This window comes from Bombyx mori, chromosome 23, assembly GCF_030269925.1.
Source record: "Bombyx mori chromosome 23, ASM3026992v2".
Taxonomy (NCBI): Eukaryota; Metazoa; Arthropoda; class Insecta; order Lepidoptera; family Bombycidae; genus Bombyx; species Bombyx mori.
Genome location: NC_085129.1, coordinates 10,825,533 through 10,846,206, shown reverse-complemented (window position 1 = coordinate 10,846,206; position 20,674 = coordinate 10,825,533). Strand labels below are relative to the sequence as shown.

Genomic DNA, 20,674 nt, shown 5'->3' with positions numbered 1-20,674 from the left:
TTAAAGTCAGTGTTATAGAAATCCAATTTTTACCCATCCAATTACCAATAAATTCGGCGAATTTTCCTCGACTCAACAAAATTATGACGCTAACCAAAGAAAAGACTAAAATAATATAATGGTCAATAAAGATCAAATAAATAAAAAACCAGATGATTTTTAAACACATATTTTGGAGGTATATTCATCCGCTGTTGGCCCGCAAGATGGAATTTCCGGACGCTTTCTCTTCTTAGAAGTTAAAAATATTAGAAGATTCGTCCTCCACGTAGTCTGCAGTAGCAGTACTCCGATATTTTTTTCTAAAGTCTTAGCTCCTAAGATGCTGTTTGGCCAATCAGTTTTGTTATTCGATGAATGCCTACAAGTTGAAAGTGACTCAACTGTTGTATCATAAAAGCTTTATTAAGTCTCTGCCTCAAGGTACACTATGGGGTTTACGAGTGAATTGTGTGGTATATGTAAGTTTAATTATATATACTACTAAATACTAACATACTACTTTTAGAGTCAGAGAGACTGGTCTCCATTTTCAGTCAATTGAGAATATCCGATATGGTTGAAGTTTTTTTTTATTGTTTTTATTATGGTGTATCTGTTCTACTCCTTAAGAGCCTAAAGAATAACTGATCAAGTAACGGAAAGAAAATTCTTCAAATTCATAGATCCCATTAATTTTTTCGTCAAACATAGTTACCGAAAGGCGCGTGCCCTCAATCGTTAACTAATCCGTAAACAATTCATCAGACTATCGTGATCTCGCTAATGCTATTAACGTTTTCACGAGCTACCTGCAGTGCAATTTAAACTAGAGTCGGAGTGAGATCTACGATATTTGAGAGGATTCGCTTCATTTCATTTTAATCAGAATTTGCTAAATATACCTATATAATAGGTATTATTTTGTACGACTGAAATTTTCAGAATAATTATGTTTCGTAAATAAAAAAGTTAATATCGGCTTGCTAATTGTGATATCGATACCTTTTACCGGGTTCTGTTTTGGGCGGGGGTTGGATGTTCAGCAAGAGAGTCGTTTACTGGGTGGCCTCTACCATCTTGGTGGTCCCACATATACGGCGCGTCCCCTCGCGGGGGGACCTCGTGGGAAGTTCGCCACAGCGGCCCAAAAATGGCTTGGTTTTTTTTTTTGTTGCCCTTGTAGGCAGAGGAGCATACGGCCCACCTGATGGTGAGTGGTTACCGTCGCCCATGGACTTCAGCAATGCCAGGGACAGAACTAAGCCGCTGCCTACAGCTTAATACTCTCCACAAGCTTCGTTTGAAGAAGGACATTACATACTAGGACATTATTTTTAAGCTATTTTTGTTAACCTTCTAGATAAATGTCATGTGATATATTATATATTTGTAAATAAATTAATTATGTTGGTTATCTAAAACAAAAGTCAAAACAATGATATTTTAATTAGAGATCGTGCGCTCACGATGTCATACATGCTTTAAAATTGATAAATTAATTTTTTCCAAGCGATTTGTATTCTTTGAAATAATTTGCTAATCGATTCTTGTGCAGAACTTGTCACTTTTAAGGCATAAAAAGTAGGCTAGATAATTTCTTGCAAAACAATGTACCTACATTCGTTTTTCCTTTATTTTCTGATAAAAGAACAATTCATCAAACACAGTTGCTATCATAATTTTGTTATATTTTGAATAATGTACAATGACAATTATCACCAAGTTTAATTAATTATAATTGATAATTTTGATTATTTAATTCATAATTAGGATTAAAATACCAATAATCATCTGATTAATTTTAGTTTTGAAATAGAAACATTTTATCTCGTTGCAAATTTTTAAATTTACTTGATGAATCTTGAATTTTCTAGCTTAACTCAGTAATTGCATTCAGAGCGAGCTAATGATTCAGATTGTTGAAATTTACTGAACGCTCGATAAGAGAATTGTTCTTTTGCGTTTAGTATACGTTGACTTTTTTGTGACTGCTCCGTTTTAATTAATCATGGTTCTTTTTTTTGACTCTCAATTGTCGTGCTTAGCTTTCTTTCCTGTGAGTTTTGTTGGTAGCTTTTTTTTGTTTGTTTTATTACCTTTATTTCGTGTTCGCTACTTGGCACGCGCGTATGAGGTATTCCTGAAATTGTTTGCTATTTATTGGATACGAAATCAAAATGAGTAAAATATTTTCTCCTCTATTACGATCATCAAAACGTAATAAACAAATACTAAATTTTAATCCGAATAATCAAATTTATTAACAATATTATGTACTAAGTCAATTCACAGTCTCACACTTAGCGGGAACTATTAAGAAAGGGAGATGAATAGGACTGACGATACAAATATTTTCAAAATAAATTTCAAAAAAGTGTCAAATTAAAATAGTCTTCATTAAGAACGGAAAGCAAAGGTCTATAAATTTAAAATAGATACTATTATAGCTTCCCTTGGTACCGTATAGGTTACAGGTGCTATTCGGTTCGATCCCAGTCCGAGGTAACTACTTCCCTAAGCTGTGTACATAGCTTATTTCATTTTGAAACCTTAAGTTATAATAATAACAAAAAAATTTAATGTTAGGAAATAAAACTAATCTAAAAAATTATAAAATATAACTAACTAAAAATCATTAAAGATAGTAACGATTTTGGAAAAAATAAAATAAAGAAACTCAAGTAATGGTTGAGCTCCACTACTTTTTAGAAATGATATTAGTGTAACATTTTCAAGTATTAAATTAATGTTGTCATAATCTGTGATATTCGTTGTAACGGTAATAATTATGATAAATATTTCAATTGAATTCAGTTTGCATTTAATAGTAACATGTTGTAAAGAACAGTAAAGTATACATTGACGAAATAAATAATTTTATGGATCATTTGAGTTTATTATATGAAGTCATTAAAGGGCACATATTTTTATATATTTTCATAACTGGTGGCATTTTTTTATTGCTTAGACGATTGGACGAGCTCACAGCCCACCTGGTTAAGTGAAGCGGTTACTGGAGCCCATAGACGTCTACAACGTAATTGCCGTCACCCACCTTGAGATATGACTTCTAAAGTTCGAGTTACAACGGCTACCCAACCCTTCAAACCGAAACGCATTACTGCTTCACGGCAGAAATAAGCAGGACAGTGGTACCTACCCGTAAGGTCTCACAACACGTCGTACCACTAGTAACCTGCTTTTATTCAGCCTAATTTTTAGAGGCATAAAAAATCTTAGCCGTCCCAGAATAATTCTCATTTGATTTTACCCAAGTAGTGAACTGGTGAATTTGTTCGAGTTTCATATCACCGTTCTTGCTGCTGCATAGAAAACGTCCTGTGTACAGTTTTGCCCTATTTCAAAATTTAGAATATGCCGCTAACAGTAGTTAAATAACAAAATTTATATCACCTTTTAATTAACACCCCATTACCCGACCTTTATTAGTTATAAAAAATAAATCAGTCGCAATTTCAGTACTGTTCTTTGGTATACATCGTTATGTATTATTCATCACACATGGCGCCACGTATCAATGAGCTGATAACAACAAAAATGATAGCCCTCCTCGTGTCAGATGGTCAGCATGTTGTCTTTACAAAATCTCTGTTATCTTTGATCTCTAAGGTTTTTAGCCAAATTCCCTCTTTTTGTGTATATATTTCTTCAAGATGTCGAAAATATACGATAAATTTAAATTCAAATAAATAATCATATCTAAAACAGTTTTTTATAAGCAAACCTCACTTAGTGGCTCCGACTTCAAAAATAAATATTAGTAAGTAAATGTGTTTTTCTAATTTAAGTGATACATAAATGGTTTGGAATGTATATTTTTTTTAATGTGTAGTGGCAACTTTATGTTTGGAATAAGTACATTGGTCGCCAATACTTCAGTAATAAACGATCATGTATCTACTACTAACAAAGTGATAATATCTGATCTGATCTAATATGATGCCAGGGTTACTTTAGTCAATGGATTTCACTATAGACTATCGTGTTGCTCCAAACACCTGTGCAACAAAGATTTTAGATTATTTTTTATTTTATTTTTTAATTTGCGTAGTCAGGGTGGGTATTCGTAAATTTGTAATTCATTGTAATATCTTACGTGTGTTCGCCACTAAAAGCCTCGATATTCCGAAACACACACAAATACAAGTTTGTTGAAGTATGTATATAGGTATTTGTCGACCGGCGCCTGCCGTACGTAATTATTTATACATACAAACATATTATGTAGCGTCGAGACGTTGTGATTTACTAATTTATCTAGCTTTAAAACTTATACAATGTACTTCGATTTGGGACAATATTAAGTTTACGAAAATATGGTCGTTGATTTAAGTTAGTCTTACTTCATTGACGGCATGTAGGCAGCGTCTTAACTCTGCCCCTGGCGATGCTGATGTCCATGGGCCATGGTAACTAATCTCCTCTGGTGCTCTAAGGAATTGTTCGAGATGATACCGTCATCTCGTTTTTACTAACGCACCGCCCGCCACCGGAATAGAGTTCATCCATACTACCTGGAGCCACTGCGGTCATCCACAATGCGTGTCCAGAGGTCTTTTTTGCCACCAAATATCCGGCTATGGAACGAGCTCCCCTCCACGGTGTTTCCCGAGCGCTATGACATTTCCTTCTTCAAACGAGGCTTGTGGAGAGTGTTAAGCGGTAGGCAGCGGCTTGGCTCTGCCCCTGGCATTGCTGAAGTCCATGGGCGACGGTAACCACTCACCATCAGGTGGGCCGTGCGCTTGTCTGCTTACAAGGGCAATAAAAAAAATCTCTATCAGACGATCCATATGCTCGTTTACTTACAAGGGCAATAAAGAAAATAAATTGTACATTAAAGCAAGTAAAATTTAATATATTTTTATTGGGTTTTTACGACTGATGATATATTTGCGTATATTTAGGACATTTCACATGTCGAATATAACGGAATTTCGTAATAAATTGAAGAAAATTTAATAAACATAAACAAAATTATGTTCATGTCCTTGATTTGTATGAGGTTACTCCCACCCTGCCTATTTCTGTCGTGAAGAGCTGATGCGTTCCGACTTAGAAAGGCCTTACACTATAAAATTCTATGCAATTGAGATTAAAACAAGTTGTCTCAAGATGGCCACGTTCGCGTTATATTGTTTATGGGCTCCGGTGACCACTTAAGCCTAGGTGAGCTGTGAGCTCGATGACGTCTCTGTGCAATAAAAAAGCGTAAAAATAAATAAGTCAATTTTGGTTTTAAAAAAAAATTTTTGGTGCTAAACTGTCTACACTTAATAGGAGACTGATTAGAAGAGAAATAAGATTTGCAGAGATATGTGTCATACTTTTAAAGTCTCCACTCACTCGAAGTGTGATACTGCTGAACTTTAAGTGTTTTTATATTATCTGTTTTTCGAATAGACCGACGAATATACGGCTCCCATTTTTTTTTTTTTTTTTTTTTTTTTTTTTTTAACGCTGGGGAATCCATTTACGGATACCCGGTCCGGGTTATGTCGGACTCCGGCGCCTCCTGAGAGGAAGAGGGGGACGAGAAGGTCCTCCACCTCCCCGAATTCCTCGCAAGAGACTACGCCTTGAAAAAGGCGCGCGAAGCACTTGCCCCGCAGAACGACTACCGACTAAACCCCATCGAGCTCCACCACACCGGCTATACCAGACATACGGTACCGCAGTGCGCGCCGAAAGTCTGCCTTCGCCGGTACTCGTCCTGATGATAAGACGGGATTTCATCTCCGGGAAAATCCCGAAGGACGTCATTTCGGGAGATACACCGTGGGCGGCGCACAGGAGCCACCTTGCACCGCCCCACCACCGGACCGACAGTCGAGTACCGGGCGCCCCCGCACCCGCCACCTGATAGTCCCTACGGGGGCTGAGCGGGAGCTTCACGCCCGCGCCGGCCATCCCGCCTTCTGCGCTGAGGTGCTGAAGAGGGATCCCACTCCCTTTCACGCTCCTCAGCCTCACGGGACGCCATTACCAGGTCACAAAACCTGGCCATGGCCTCCCACGAGCCCTGATCCTCTAACATGCGGGCGACGACAGCCCGCAGGGAGAGGTTTCTCCCCAGCACCGCGACGAGATCTCGCCGCGAGTGCTCCCAACGCGGGCACGTTTCGAGCGCGTGCTGCGCGTCATCGTCCGGGTGCCCGCACTGGTGGCAGCCCGGGTGTGGCTCTCTCCTGCAGACCTTCCACAGGTACCTCCCGAAACAGCCATGTCCCGAGAGGACCTGCGCAAGGTGAAAGGAGAGTACGCCGTGACGCCGATCCGACCATGCCTCCAGCACGGGCACCAGGGCCTCGAGGGTGCGCCGGCGGGTGGCCGAAGTTTGGCCAAGTTCTTTCAGCAATCGCTCTCTCCACTTAGCGTATGCTACATGACGCGCAGCACGCTTCCACCGACCGACAGCCGACGGGCCGGGCGACCGCCCCCGACTCAAGGCCTGCGCCTTACGCCGATATACCGCAGCCAAGATTTCGGCCTCGAGGTCCCAGGGTAGGGATCCGGCGAGAGCGCAGGCCACATCTTGAGAGATGGTGCGGTACCCCCTGATGACCCTCACCGCAAGCGCCCGCTGAGCTCTATGCAGCAGAGCCGCGTTTCTCGCGGAGAGTGCGGGCGACCACACGGGAGCACCGTACAGGGCCATACTGCGCACCACCCCAATATACGGCTCCCCTGATGCTAAATGATTACTGTCGCTCAAGGACGTCAGTAATGCCAGGGCTAAAGCCAAGCCGCTGCCTACCGCTTAATACTCTCAATAAGCCTCGTTTGTATGTGATTGTATCGATGGGTGTGTATAGCATGAATGGGCCGATAAAATTGAGTCTTCTTCTCAGTCACTTGCGCTCTTGGCAAAGTGTTCGTGGCCACCGTTTCGGGTTTTGGTGCGTTTCACAAGACGTCGCCAATCCTCGCGTACCGCAGCCCTTCTTATACTCTCATTGACTGGAACATTTAAAGCTGCCTTTATTTAATAAAATCGATACCGTATAAGAACTCTGGTGTATCTCTATAAGAATACTGCTGGTAGGACCTCTTGTTAGTCTGCACGGGTAGGTATGACCACCGCGCCTATTTCTGATGTGAAGCAGTAATACCTTTCGGTCTGAAGGGTGGGGTAGAACTATACTGAGACCTTAGAACTTATATCTCAAGGTGGATGGCGCATTTACGTTGTAGATGTCTATAGGCTCCAGTAACAACTTAACACCAGGTCGGCTGTGAGCTCGTCCATCCATCTAAGCAATAAAAAATTTTTTTAATAAAAGTCACCTGAAGAACAATGACAAATCCATTGAGTATTTGCCTTATCATGAGGTAAACATTATGATTTAATTAACAGACTAAATGTATACGAATTGATTTTTTTTTGAGCATTGACATCAGGAATATTGATGTCATCGATTCTGTGTGTGACTCGTTGTTCGAGGTTAATATATCTATTTCGGAGAAATTCGCTTACAAGGAAGAACGAAAAAATCACTTGTCTTAATAGATATCGATAATGCATGACTTATGTTTAGGAATTAGGTATGTCCTAGAAGATAAAAATGTTATCGTTCGAATGTGGATCATTTTTTGTGTTTTTATATAACGTATTTGTGTTTGATAATCGTTAGACCAGATTTAGTATTTAAAATTTAGTAATATTTTCAGGTTTGAATTGAATTGAGTGAGCAATAATTATAATTTGCGTAATGGTAGTTCACACTATAAACCCGCACGGGCTTACCATACTACCCGGCTGATTTCTGACCGTCAAAAAATTGCCGAAATAAAAAAAAAATTAAACGTACACTGCATTTGCCATGACATTTCGGTTCAGCTCATTATTTACTTTGTTATTGACGAGGTAGAAGCCCTCATTAGAATAATAATCCAATAGTCATCAGAGCCAACACATCCCAGACCCTTTCAGAACTGTAATTTTCTAAAACAAAGTCGTTTTCATCTGACAAAGACGTCTTAATCGTCGTGGCCTAAAGGATAAGACGTCCGGTGCATTGTGTTGCAACGGTGTTCGAATCCCGCAGGCGGGTACCAACTTTTCTAATGAATTACGTACTTAACAATTATTCACGATTGACTTCCACGGTGACGGAATAACATCGTGTAATAAAAATCAAACCCGCAAAATTATAATTTGCGTAAAAACTGGTAGTAGGTAGGACTTCTTGTGAGTCCGCACGGGTAGGCACCTCCACCCTGCCTGCCTATTTCTGCCGTAAGGCAGTAATGCGTTTCTGTGTGAAGGGTGGGGCAGCCGTTGTACTGTTAAAATGAGACCATAGAACTCTTGTCTCAAGGTGGGTGGCGACATTTACGTTGTAGATGTCTAAGGACTCCGCAGGTGGGCCGTGAGCTCATCCATTCATCTAAGCTATAAAAATAATAATCAGTTCAGCTCATTTTTGACTTTGTTATTAAAGAGGCAGAAGCCCTGATTAGAATACTCATCCAATAAATATAATCATCAGAGCCAACACCTCTGAAACCTTTTCAGAACTGTAAAATCTAAAACAAAAATGGCAATTTTATAAAATAAATATTCGTTAGTATACATATGCATGTGATGTGCTTTGTATATACATATATATGGAACTATTTACTCAAGATGTAGCTTCTAAAACTATTTAGGTTAAGATGCTCTTGTGTTTTTCCCGCGAAAGAGGAAAATATTGTGTTTACGTGAAAAAATTCAAACCTCGTAGGTACTACGATCTTGACCCAAGAGCAACTAAAGTGTTACATCATTATTTTAATGACGTAAAACGCAAGAATTTCCGTGTATATCGCAGTTAGTCACAAAATATACAAATATATGTATGTTGATTTTAATTTTTGAATATATATAAAACTTAGTCGCGATTTAATTTTTTTGGTCAATTAGTCATCATATCTAAGGAAAGCGAACTCAATTCATTTTGATGATTTCTTTGAAAACTTTTATTTTTGATAAAAGCGATAAATGAATAGTTGTTTTATAAATAGCTGTGACTTTTACTGCCTCTGTGTTTCGTATTGTGTTTTAGAATGTAAGGATGGACTTTGAAAATGTTTCTTTGAATGCACATTGAGACATAAAGGAAAATGAAACTACTGCCATTGTATGTAGCTGTTTTTACCTAACAATTACGTAAAACACCATGAGTTTTTATTTTGAATGAGGCATTGTCATAGAGGCATTTTCCATTAAAGTTTTTCTATTTACGGAGCCTTACTACTTTACCTTAACTAGAATTCGGAAACTAAAATGGCAATGGACAGGATATACAATAAGAGGCATCGAAAAATGGAACAAAAGCATAGTGTTTTGGTACCCTAGAGATAGAAAAAGCAAACGAGGCAGACAGATTCGGAGGTGGGAAGGCGTGATAAAGACGGTAGCAGGAAAACTATGGACAAGGAAAGCTCTAAGCCGAGTAGAGTGGAAAGAAATGGAGGAAGCCTTTGCCAAAGTTGGGCAAACAGACGAAACTGTCGATGTCATCGACTCGGAAGAGTCGTTAATTTAAGTTTATTATTTGTAAATATCCTTTGCGTCTGAATAAAGGCTTTTATTATACTCTTTTACCTTTCTTTGATGGATAGAGTCAGAAATGATGAAATCTGTCAAAGAACCAAAGTAACCGACATAGCCCTAAAGATTAGCAAGCTGAAGTGGCAATGGGCTGGACATACGTGTCGCAGAACCGATGGCTGATGGAGCAGACGTGTTCTGGACTGGAGACCGCATACCGGTAAGCGCAGCGTTGGGCGTCTCCCTGCCCGTTGGACTGATGACTTGCGGCGATATGCTGGGAGAGATTGGATGCGGAAGGCGGAGGATCGTTCATTGCGGCGGACTATGGGAGAGGCCTACATCCAGCAGTGGAGAGATACAGGCTAATGAAATATACTTTAACTTACTCCTAAAAGGCACTACTTACTTAAGTTGTAAATTACTACTCTCACTCTTGGAATTGGCTAGTTTGACAAAAAATATTATTTACAAATACCAAATGATCATGTTCGGTATGTTAATTTGTCAGAATCACATATTCACATTTTTTCGTGTTTTTTGTGATGTTGTATGCGGTTTTCGTATCTTGTATTAAAACAATAGGCTAAAGTCAGAACTGTGTAAATTTATTTAAAATCGAATATGGAATCGCGAAACGCTGTATACAACTGAAATTTCGTCTTCTTGGATAAGGATCCATTTTTATCCATCTATTCGGCGCTGCAAAGAGATTTGGCATGATTTTTACGACCAGCTATACTATCTTGAATTACGACCGGCCCTATTAAAATATTGCAACCTGCCATAGGGAGGAACTTTTCTACTTGTTCTTTTAGTGTTTCTTTTACTTCTTTGGTTGTATGATTTGAGTTTTATTATAAACATGTAAACGTATAAAAAACGTCATCTTTAAATTATTGGAATGATTAGTATGGAAGGTATTATTAAACTAACTGCTTTTTCCTTTTACCTAGGGCATCTTTTTTCATTCGATGCGGTTGTGAAGACTATAAAGCTGGAATGGGACGTTAGTTTAGGGTTGCTATTTTCATTAAAATTTTATTTTTTACTTTTTTATTACTTAGGTGGGGGACGAGCTCTCAGCCCACCTGGTGTTAAGTGGTTACTGGAGCTCATAGACAACTACAACGTAAATGCGCCACCCACCTTAAGATATAAGTTCTAAGGTCTCAGTATAGTTACAACGGCTGCCTTACCCTTCAAACAGAAACTCATTACAGCTTCATGGTAGAAATAGGTAGGGTGATGGTACCTACCCGTGCGGCCTCACAAGAGGTCCTACCACCAGTAAAAAAGTTATAATTTAATCAGTTTATAAATTTAGTTCATTGTCATATTTTCGTTCAACTATGTTTCTTTAATGCCTATTAGTGCTTCAATATTATATTAAAGCGCTGATCATTTACATTTGCAGCTTAATCATATGCTAATGAAATAACTATGATACGTTAAAATATTATTATGATTATGATATGATTTATTATTCCAAAGAAACAAGCGGAGGGAACAATAGAAGGAAGAATTGTGATATAATACATTTCAAAAAGGAGCGCAGAAACTATAAAGTGCAGTTTTGTGTAAAATAGGAAAGAAGGTTCATGTATATCTTGTCCCTACCTCCAGACATAAATAGTTCGAACTATGGAAGCTCTCTTATACTTTTCTCTTTTCAAGTTTAAATTACTGCGACGCGATACAACCTGTATCCATGCTATATCTCTTACTAAGGTTGTATTACGCATGTATAATAAATAGATTCTACAAATTAATTAGGATTTAAAAGAGATCTGTTGAAAAATAAGTTTAGGGATTGTAAAGATAAGCATTCAGAAATTCAAACGCTTTTACGAATTAAATAAATATATATACGTGAAAGCATATTTTTCACATATATGTATTTATTAATTTACCCTTAGTTTTTATTTTACAGTCCCCGCGCACTTGCTGTAGCAGCCAATGCATATTCGTTTTGTCAAATGTTAGTTATATGACACAGCAAGCTTGTACAATCTCTTGTATTTAAAAACAGCCGGTCTGGGTATGTATGAACATCTTTAAAATAGTTATAGAATAAGCCTTTTGTCCAGTCTCTTTGCATTTTTTACGAGATAAAGTCCAAATCGCTCGACGAAAGGATCATAAATGGACGTCGGTTGGGTTCTATAACTGGCTGCTCAAATATTAACTATACTGAGACCTTACAACTTATATCTCAAGGTGGGTGGCGACATTTACGTTGTAGATGTCTATGGGCTCTAGTGACCACTTAACACCAGGTGGGCTGTGAGATCGTTCACACGTCAAACCAATAAAATAAAAAAATCGGCTGCCGCAGCCTGGCTGCGCTGGCAGGCTGCTTAGTGTGCGGGAGCCTTATTTTACAATGTCGTTTGAAATGTACATTACATTTTATTTTATTATATAATGTATAATTATGTTGTTATATCCAATATCCCTAACTGTAAATTTAGTTGTTCGCTTGTTACTCTATTTTTGTCTATTCTCGCATGAACATACTTGTATGTAGTAATATACCGCTTCTGGTAAGTAGCTACTATTGTAACTAACTTTTAATTGTTTTTGAATATCTTTTATGGCAACCCTACAAGCCAGGTCCTGGAGTGTGCCCTTTTTATCGATTTAATGTTTGCAAAATAAAGCCGTCGACGTTAAGTAGTTGTGTGCAATGTCTCTTCTAACTTTATTTACTTTGAAAATGGTTATTATGGCGCTTAGCTCGTCACTTTCTACAGATATGTAAATTAAATATCTCACCAGAGTTGTTTATGACTAACAACAATATTATATTAATAGCGAACCATATTTAGCAGGCAAGCAATAATTCTTCATTATCTGTCGACTAAGCTATAGAAGCACCCTTTTTATCTTCTCTACATTTTTCATCATAATTAAGTACATGTACTACAACTAGGAGATGTATGGAAATGGTACTGCAAGGTAGAGGGGGAAGAGTCGACCGAAGAAGACATGGATGGAGTCTCTGAATGACGATATGAGAGAGAGAGGAGTGACTGCTGAGATGACGGCTGATGGAAGAGAATGGAATAGTAAAATTCACTGTGCCGATAATAAAGTGAAGACAAAGAAGAAGAGATTAAGTACATTAAAAATAACAGAAGGATTTTTCTTTCCTACCTATGCTGGTAAGCTTTATGGGTTATACTAGATTCACCGAGCGAGTAGGTGAGCTCACGGGGCTCAGTGTAGCATATTGGCTAACACCAGCCCTAGCAAGAGCAGTGTTTCGAAGAATCTACCACCGGATCGGAAATGCAATTCACTGAGAGGATTCGGTGAGAAGCTCACTAGGCTGTGAAAAATTCATTACCCACATCGTCAACCTATTATGTAACCCTTTGAAATATATACGTTTGAAATATAAAAAAATGGTTAGTGGTATGGTTATTACCAAATTCAGAAGTATTTACTATATTGTAATATTATCGTAGTGTACAATGTAAATAAATACGTGGTCGCCACAACGTACAAATGTACTCTGACGTTATTGTGCTGTGTCAACAGAATACCGTTTCTCAATAACATATTTGTTGTAAATTACATTTCGCACTTACTAATGGTATTTCGAGTGGAATTCATGTGACATATGAATATATTATGTTAATGTACTTGATATAGAAATCACTGACTAATAAATGATGTCTATTATTACTTGAGTGTTTAGAGAACCTTCGGATTTGTAGCTGTAATTTGGTATACATATTTTGATGAGGTAACCACAAGCACCGGACACCGTCCTCGTCGAACCCGTCGCTCGCGACGAAGGGCTTGACGAGCGAATTATCCCATAGATACAGTCCACTGAGTTTCTCGCCGGGTCTTCTCAGTGGGTCGCGTTTCTGATCCGCTGGTAGATTCTGCGAAATACTCCTCTTGCTAGGGCCAGTGTTAGCAACACTCCCAGTTTGATCCCCGTGAGCTCATCTACACGTCAAGGAGTAGCTGAAATAGCCTCTCAAGGCTATCAGCATTGGTAGGAAAAAAGAAAAAAGATGAGGTACTTGGCAGGTTATGTTAAATGAGCCTTTCTTATGTCTTGGAAAATATTCAAAAAGATTGCAAGCGGGAAAACGCCTTATTTTGATTATTTTTAGGCAACACGATTATTACATAAAAAATAAATTGTTCCCTTCATCTAATCCATGTATGTGATTAGTAATTGTCTATTCAAAAAGCGAAGGGCTTAGATATTGCCTAACTTGTGAATTGAGAAACATAATGAAATGCCTATTTATAAAAATTAATAGCTAAAATATATTATTATTTTACCATTGATTAAGAAATAATACGTGCGACTTTTGTTGATTAATGAGACGAAATTTTTAACCTTTCCAATAAAAATGTATATTTTAGCATAGGCCTTTGAGTAAGCCAATAAACTGTCATTGGTAAGGCCAAGCTTTAATGGTCTGCTATCTACCGCTTGTTGGGTGGGTCAAGGTGGTTTTATGAAAATAATAAACAAATAAAATTTTCCGCGCATTACTGGAAAATTACGCCTTAACATTGAAAACAATGCTGTACCTGTAATCTAAACGGACTCAATCAATTTACAAAACACGAAACCCTATAGTTACATAGTAATTATGTAATTATGAAATAAAATTATTATGTAATCATTCGAACGCATTCTAATTTTACTGGTTTAGTGTAAGTTACAATGGCTGAATAATTTTTAAATCTACACAGTTAGTGCTGCTTGTATATTTGTTGAAAAAATGTAAGGATAATAGTCTGATTTTGATTTGATTACATATGGACTGATGAAACTTTGACAGCGTAGCTTAATCAATAATGTGAGCTTTTATTTCATTAAGACATATTCCATTAAGCTGGTGGTAGGACCTCCTGTGAATCCGCGCGAGTAGGTACCACCACCCTGCCTATTTCTACCGTAAAGCAGTAATGCGTTTCAGTTTGAAGGATGAGGCAGCCATTGTAACTATACTGAGATCTTAGAACTTATAACTCAAGGTGGGTGGCGCATTTACGTTGTAGATGTCTATGGGCTCCAGTAACCACTTAGCACCAGGTGGGCTGTGAGTTCATCCACCCATCTAAGCAATAAAAAAAAACGTGGAATTTCGGGACACAGTTACAACTTTTTGTTAGATATTAGTTAATGAATAGACATTTACCCATTTGGTACTAAATAGTCTAGAGTCTAGAGTATATAGAGCCCTCCAACAGTGATTCATCTATTGAGATTAAGGTCCAAGACTCAACCACGCGGATTTTGGAGTGGCAGTCATTGCTCTTGCACTACAAAATAAACTTTAATCATTCACATTTACGTATTAATATCGAAACTAGTTTAATTAAGTCAGAATTTATTTTGTGTCTTTTTATGCATAAAACCAATCAAGGAAATTATTTAAATTCGCTTCTACTCGGAAGTCGGAAGTTGCTTCTCGTGACTTAGAAAGGTCAATAGAACTCGTACGTTTTAATAAAAGCCACATAGTGCTGTATATATCTTAGTTTTCGTAATATGTCGAGAGGCATCGTGTTTGTCTACTTAAAAAATCGAAAACTATAGAACGTATTAGTTAATTTACCACCACCACCGGAGTAGAGTTCATCCATACTACCTGGAGCCACTGCGGTCATCCACAGTGCGTTTCCAGAGGTCTTTTTTGCCACGTACCATCCGGCTATGGAATGAGCTCCCCTCCACGGTGTTTCCCGAGCGCTATGACATGTCCTTCTTCAAACGAGGCTTGTGGAGAGTATTAAGCGGTAGGCAGCGGCTTGGCTCTGCCCCTGGCATTGCTGAAGTCCATGGGCGACGGTAACCACTCACCATCAGGTGGGCCGTATGCTCGTCTGTCTACAAGGGCAATAAAAAAAAAAAAAAAAAAAAAAAAACGTCGGTTTAACATTCAGTTATTTGGCAGCCGTATTCTTTATTCCTGGTAATTCGATGATTTCCATTAATTCGCCCGGTAATAAGTGGTTCCCGGAGTACATTGTCATCAGGATACGAAGACCGCCTTCTACGTGCGCCATATATTTCATTTACCTATAAACAAAAAAACAGATTAGGGGCTAAAGTAGGCAGGTTGATAGTGCTTTTTCTACATAACAGTATGGGGTTACAAATGCAGTTTAGAATCAATAAAGATGACAATCGTGAGCTTCTTCAAACGTAGTTCTAGATGTTTTATTTCGAAAGATTTCTACGATTGTATTGTCCCTGATATTGTCGATAGCCATGGGTAATTACTTGCTTGCCGGAATTTGGGCTATCCGCTAGACCCGTTGACGCAACAATGGCATAGTTTATATACAAACTGTTCATTAAATTTGTGTTCGTCATTGTCATAAGAAAATTTTTAGTTGATAACGTTTACAAAATAATTTCTAGTGTACACAACGAGAACCTTCCTGAAATACTTAATTATATTATGTTCGTCGGTTACTTGCAGGTTACGATATTTGCCAGTGTCCTTAGTGCGAGTCTTTTAACGTTCTCGATAGCGTAAAAGTTAACTTAAATTTTTATGGAGTTGAAACCTTTGAATACGTTTGCCACTAGGGACCCTGTTCCAACTGTATCCAAATTTGAGTTAACTTTTACGCTATCGATAACGTTAAAAAACTCGCACTTAGCACACAGGTCTAAAGATATTTGTGAATGCTATAATTCTATGTAGATTTATGTGGTTGTATTACATCGTAAGGCCCGGTTTGTAAAATTTTACGTTCGCTCGATATGAAAAAAAAAACAGTTTTTTTTTCCAATTTACAAATAATACGTTTTGTTTGCAACTCGTGAATATGTGCATCGGGTCACGAAGCCCTGTATTAATGCAATGCAAGGTTGACAGCTGATCAAACACAACATTGGTTTTAAAACAACTTGCCTACATAATTATAATCAAATGAATGGTTGTTTTATCGTTTCTTGAATTAATTCTATTTACAGTATCGCGTGTTTCCGTTGTTTTGGTTTTTAATCTACCTATTTCATAATTAATATTATTCTCGAATGATTTTAATCTTTAATACCGGGTGGTCAATTAACTCATCATTGAAATCAAATATGTTCTAAACTAGCTGACCCGGCAGACTTTGTAGTGCCTCAACCTAAACTTTTGTATAAAAAAAACAAAAAAAAAACAAAAGGAATCCGTCCGACGAGGGACACATCAAAAGAAAAACAAAATTGTTTGTTTTTGTATAATTTCGAGCATTTTCATATTTATTCACCTTTTAAACCTTCTCTGGACTTCCACAAATAATTCAAGACGAAAATTAGCCAAATCGGTCCAGCCGTTCTCGAGTTTTAATGAGACTAACGAACAGCAATTAATCTTTACCTATACCTATAGTTTAGCGTGAAGTATGTATTTGCAAAATTCGTTTTTAATCCGACGACACTAAAATAGCGTGACCAGGACAAGTTCAGAATCCATTACAGCTCAGGGCGTTCGTGTTAATGTAACAAAACGTACAAAAACGACGATTTATATGTAACAATGTTTGTTTATCGTGAAGCTCTCGACTGCAGTAAAGAATTGCCGCATTGACCTATTTTGATAGTGCCGCGAATAGATTACGTTTCCACGTAATACTCAGGTACATGTGTTTCGTGTATCGTTTTTTACTTTTGTTTTATATTATACAACATATATTATATTGTTCCTTAAAATATTAACATAAAATATTCATTTAGAATATTATTTTGGCGACCTCTATAGAGCTGTTAATAAGTAATACAAAAATCTTTGTTTTCGTAATTTTAGGATTGACTATTTCGTGAAATTTTCCCGTTTATTTATTTAAGCAAGTGGTTCTCTTTGGGCTCTACCACTGCATCAATTTCAACGTTTGCAGATTTACATAGAATCTCTGATATCAGACAGCATGGCATAATTTCCAAAACAGTCAATGTGTTGGATTAGTAAACATTTTTCTAACTGCTTTTCTAAGACTTTGTTAGAGGAATATTATAATTAACTATAAATACTTTAGTATATAGTTACAAATAATATTTATTTTTCACTGTCATAACGAGCTTTCTTGTTGCTAAAATTGTAAAGCCCATATATTTGGCGATAGAAAATACATCAAAGAAAAAAACAGTACATTTGATACTTAGAAGAATCAAGTGTTATGTTTAAAAAATAAATAAATATTACTTACATAATACATGTTTATCTGAACGTGTAAATTTTTAGTGTTTCTAAAGTAATGATATATCAGATTTACGAATACTATTTTTTTATTACTTCTAGTCCCTTTCCTACCTCATGAAAATTTTTTTAAGGTCACCAACAAAGCCTCGCGTGCACACCGTCTCAAACAAACGCACACAAACAAAAAAGTTTAGCTTATAAGTTTATAATCAAGCGAGGTTTTTATCTCGTAGTCGTTGGCCGCCCGCCGCGCAGCGCACATGTCTCTGCTCGCGCTAAACACATAAGTACGCGCGTGAAAAAAAAAGAAGCCAACCGCATTTGAAAAAAAAAAAAATTCAAATTCTACGGTCGCTCTTCAAAGAAGCACTCGCCTTCAAAGCCTTTTGACAAATAAAGGGTGTTCCATTTCTGAAGCCGCGCTTGGTCGCTTATTCGGAAAATTATGAAAGTGATGTGAAATGTGTTTCTCTTCAGAACTCAGAATTTACTTTGTATATTTTGCTGGTGACTACAAAAGCTATTGTTCGAGTTTTGTCTGAATCTAAGTACAAAAAGTATACCTATGTTTTTTTAGTGTTTGTTCCTTTGAATAGGAAGTGTGTTTAAAAATTATTACATAAAGTGAATTGTTCGGTTTTGTTAAAGGAAAAGCGGCTGAGTAATCAAGTTAGATGTGTGTTCAACATAATATACAACGGTACACAACATGACGGCAAAGTTCGGCTATGTAAGTTTCAAAAATAAATACTAAATATTTGTAATTCGTTAATTTGGCTGTGCGTTTGTCTATGATAGTACTATCCCTTTTTCTTTCCGTGGATGTCGTAAAATGCGACTAAGGGAATCAACGAAGAATGGAGAGCGGCGTTCTCTGAGTATAAAACCAGGGTATTGCGATCGCCGTAAGTCGTATTGTAATCCTGGACGCGTAGACACCGCCTCCCTGTCTACTTCTGCCGCGAAGTTTTCATGCATTCCAGTTCGATGGGCGAGACAGCCTTAATATCACAACACTATTGAGATTTCGGCTTAATACCTAAATATGGGTGGCGGAATTCACCTGGATACGACTAGAAGCTCCCAGTGACCATTTTTCAACTCGCAAACCGGGAGCTCGGTCACCCACATAAGCTTTAAATGCAAAAGAAGGTACAAATATTTTGCGTTTGCATTTTCGTAGTACTTGAATTTTGTATCGAAGGTACATTCTGTTGTTTTTTTTTTATATAGGTATATATTTTTTTCTATTTATTGTTCGCACACATTGAGCACGTTCAATCGATTTCCAGACATAAGACGATAAGTATTCGATTAAGTGTTTTCAACGGATGATTTTACAGCCCGAACGAATATTCGTATTGCGCAGCCTCGTAGCGCTTATTGACGGATGTTCAATGTAGTTTTATGAATGGAAATGAATTTTTATATATTATCTTTAAAGAGGTACGGCGTTGATACTACAAATCTCGATGCTATTTATGTAACAGTTTACTGATAAATGAACGATAAGTTTAGTTGAAGTAAAGCTGTAAAGAATAAAAATATATACAGAGCACGATACCGATGATGGGTCGCAAAAACATTTTGTAAAATTAAAGTATTTGTTGATTACAACCAGTCATGTCGTCTAAGCCGTCGTCGATATAATAAATTTGTCTTGTTCCTTTCCAATTGAATTTGTAGCCGTTGTATTAATAAAAATGACACTTTAATGAATGTGTTCAGCTCAATCGCGGCGTTTACCCTATGGCTATTGGGCTTTTTTCCTACCTATGCTGATAGCCTTGATTATCAGCGTTACCCCAGCGTGTAGATGAGCTCTCAGGGCTCAAACCGGAGGTGTTGCTAACACTGGCCCTAGCAGTGCTTCGCAGAATCTACCACCGGATCGGAAACGCGAGCCACTGAGAAGATTCGGCGAGAAACTCAGTGGGCTGTGTCTATGGGTTAATTTACTCGTCGAGCCGTTCGTCGCAAGCCAAGGGTTCGACGAGAACGATGACCGGTGCTTGGGGTACCTAAAAGCACAATTAGTGGATCGGGAGGATCCGAAATGACGTGTTTAGGGCGACGTCGACTGTTTACCATTCGGTCCGCAGGATCGGGAATGTAACTTTCTATTGGGTTCCTGACTCTGCATAACATCAAATGAGAAGTTGGTGTACCCATCTCAGCGAATATAAGGGAAATACACAAAACGATTTCTCTGGTGTGTTAAATCATATCTAAGAATCAATGCTACGCCTATGCTGTACTGTGTGTGAATTGATTCAGAAAATCGATTCCTGGAATAGTAATGCTGTAAGGGGAATAAAATCATGGTTTCCAACTATCATATACCTATTTGATCTGACCGAGAATTGTTTTGTAGCGGGTTCTATTTTGGACCAGCCTTGATTTTGCGACATAACAAACATCCAGAAGTTTGGATCTACTTTAAGATTCAAGTTATAGTCTTCCTCTTGGTTCGAATCGCCAATTGAGGGGTAACGACCTATTAGGGAGTCATGTTTTCCGGTACAACGCTCTTCCGTCAACCAACTTTCAACAGCACATAGCGTCGCGGCAACCTTGATTGTGAGGGGCAGAGCGGATCCGGTCTGTTCAGGTGTTTATAATATAGTTTGACTACTAGACTATAATTTAATTCGATTATTTAACGAAATCTCATATTTAAACAGTTGTATAAATATCACATAATACGTTAGAACCAATTGCAATTTGAATTATCAAAATAAAATAAATAATATAAATCATCATTTTTGGACATTTTTTTGTAATGTAGAATTTTACTGGTGGTAGGACCTTTTGTGAGTCCGTACGGGTAGGTACCGCCACCCTGCCTATTTCTGCCGTGAAGCAGTAATGCGTTTCAGTTTGAAGGGTGGGGCAGCCGTTGTAATTATACTGAGACCTTAGAACTTATATCTCAAGTTGGGTGGCGGTTTAC

At 37.8% G+C, this 20,674-nt stretch overlaps 1 protein-coding gene across 4 annotated transcripts in view; it reads left to right on the top strand.

Moving 5' to 3' along the window:
- The window catches only part of LOC105842494 (uncharacterized), a 123,880-nt gene that overhangs the window by 65,102 nt on the left and 38,104 nt on the right, over positions 1-20,674 (top strand). The window contains exons 1-2 of one of the 4 annotated variants that reach the window (XM_012695947.4): positions 17,951-18,278; positions 18,370-18,451. The exons of 2 other annotated variants lie outside the window; for them this stretch is intronic. In XM_012695947.4, coding sequence (XP_012551401.2) covers positions 18,450-18,451 — 2 coding nt within the window. In that variant the 5' untranslated portion in view covers positions 17,951-18,278; positions 18,370-18,449. Of the gene's footprint in view, positions 1-17,942; positions 18,452-20,674 lie in introns of those variants that run through there. One more of the 4 variants, XM_021352217.3, reaches the window with a different exon arrangement.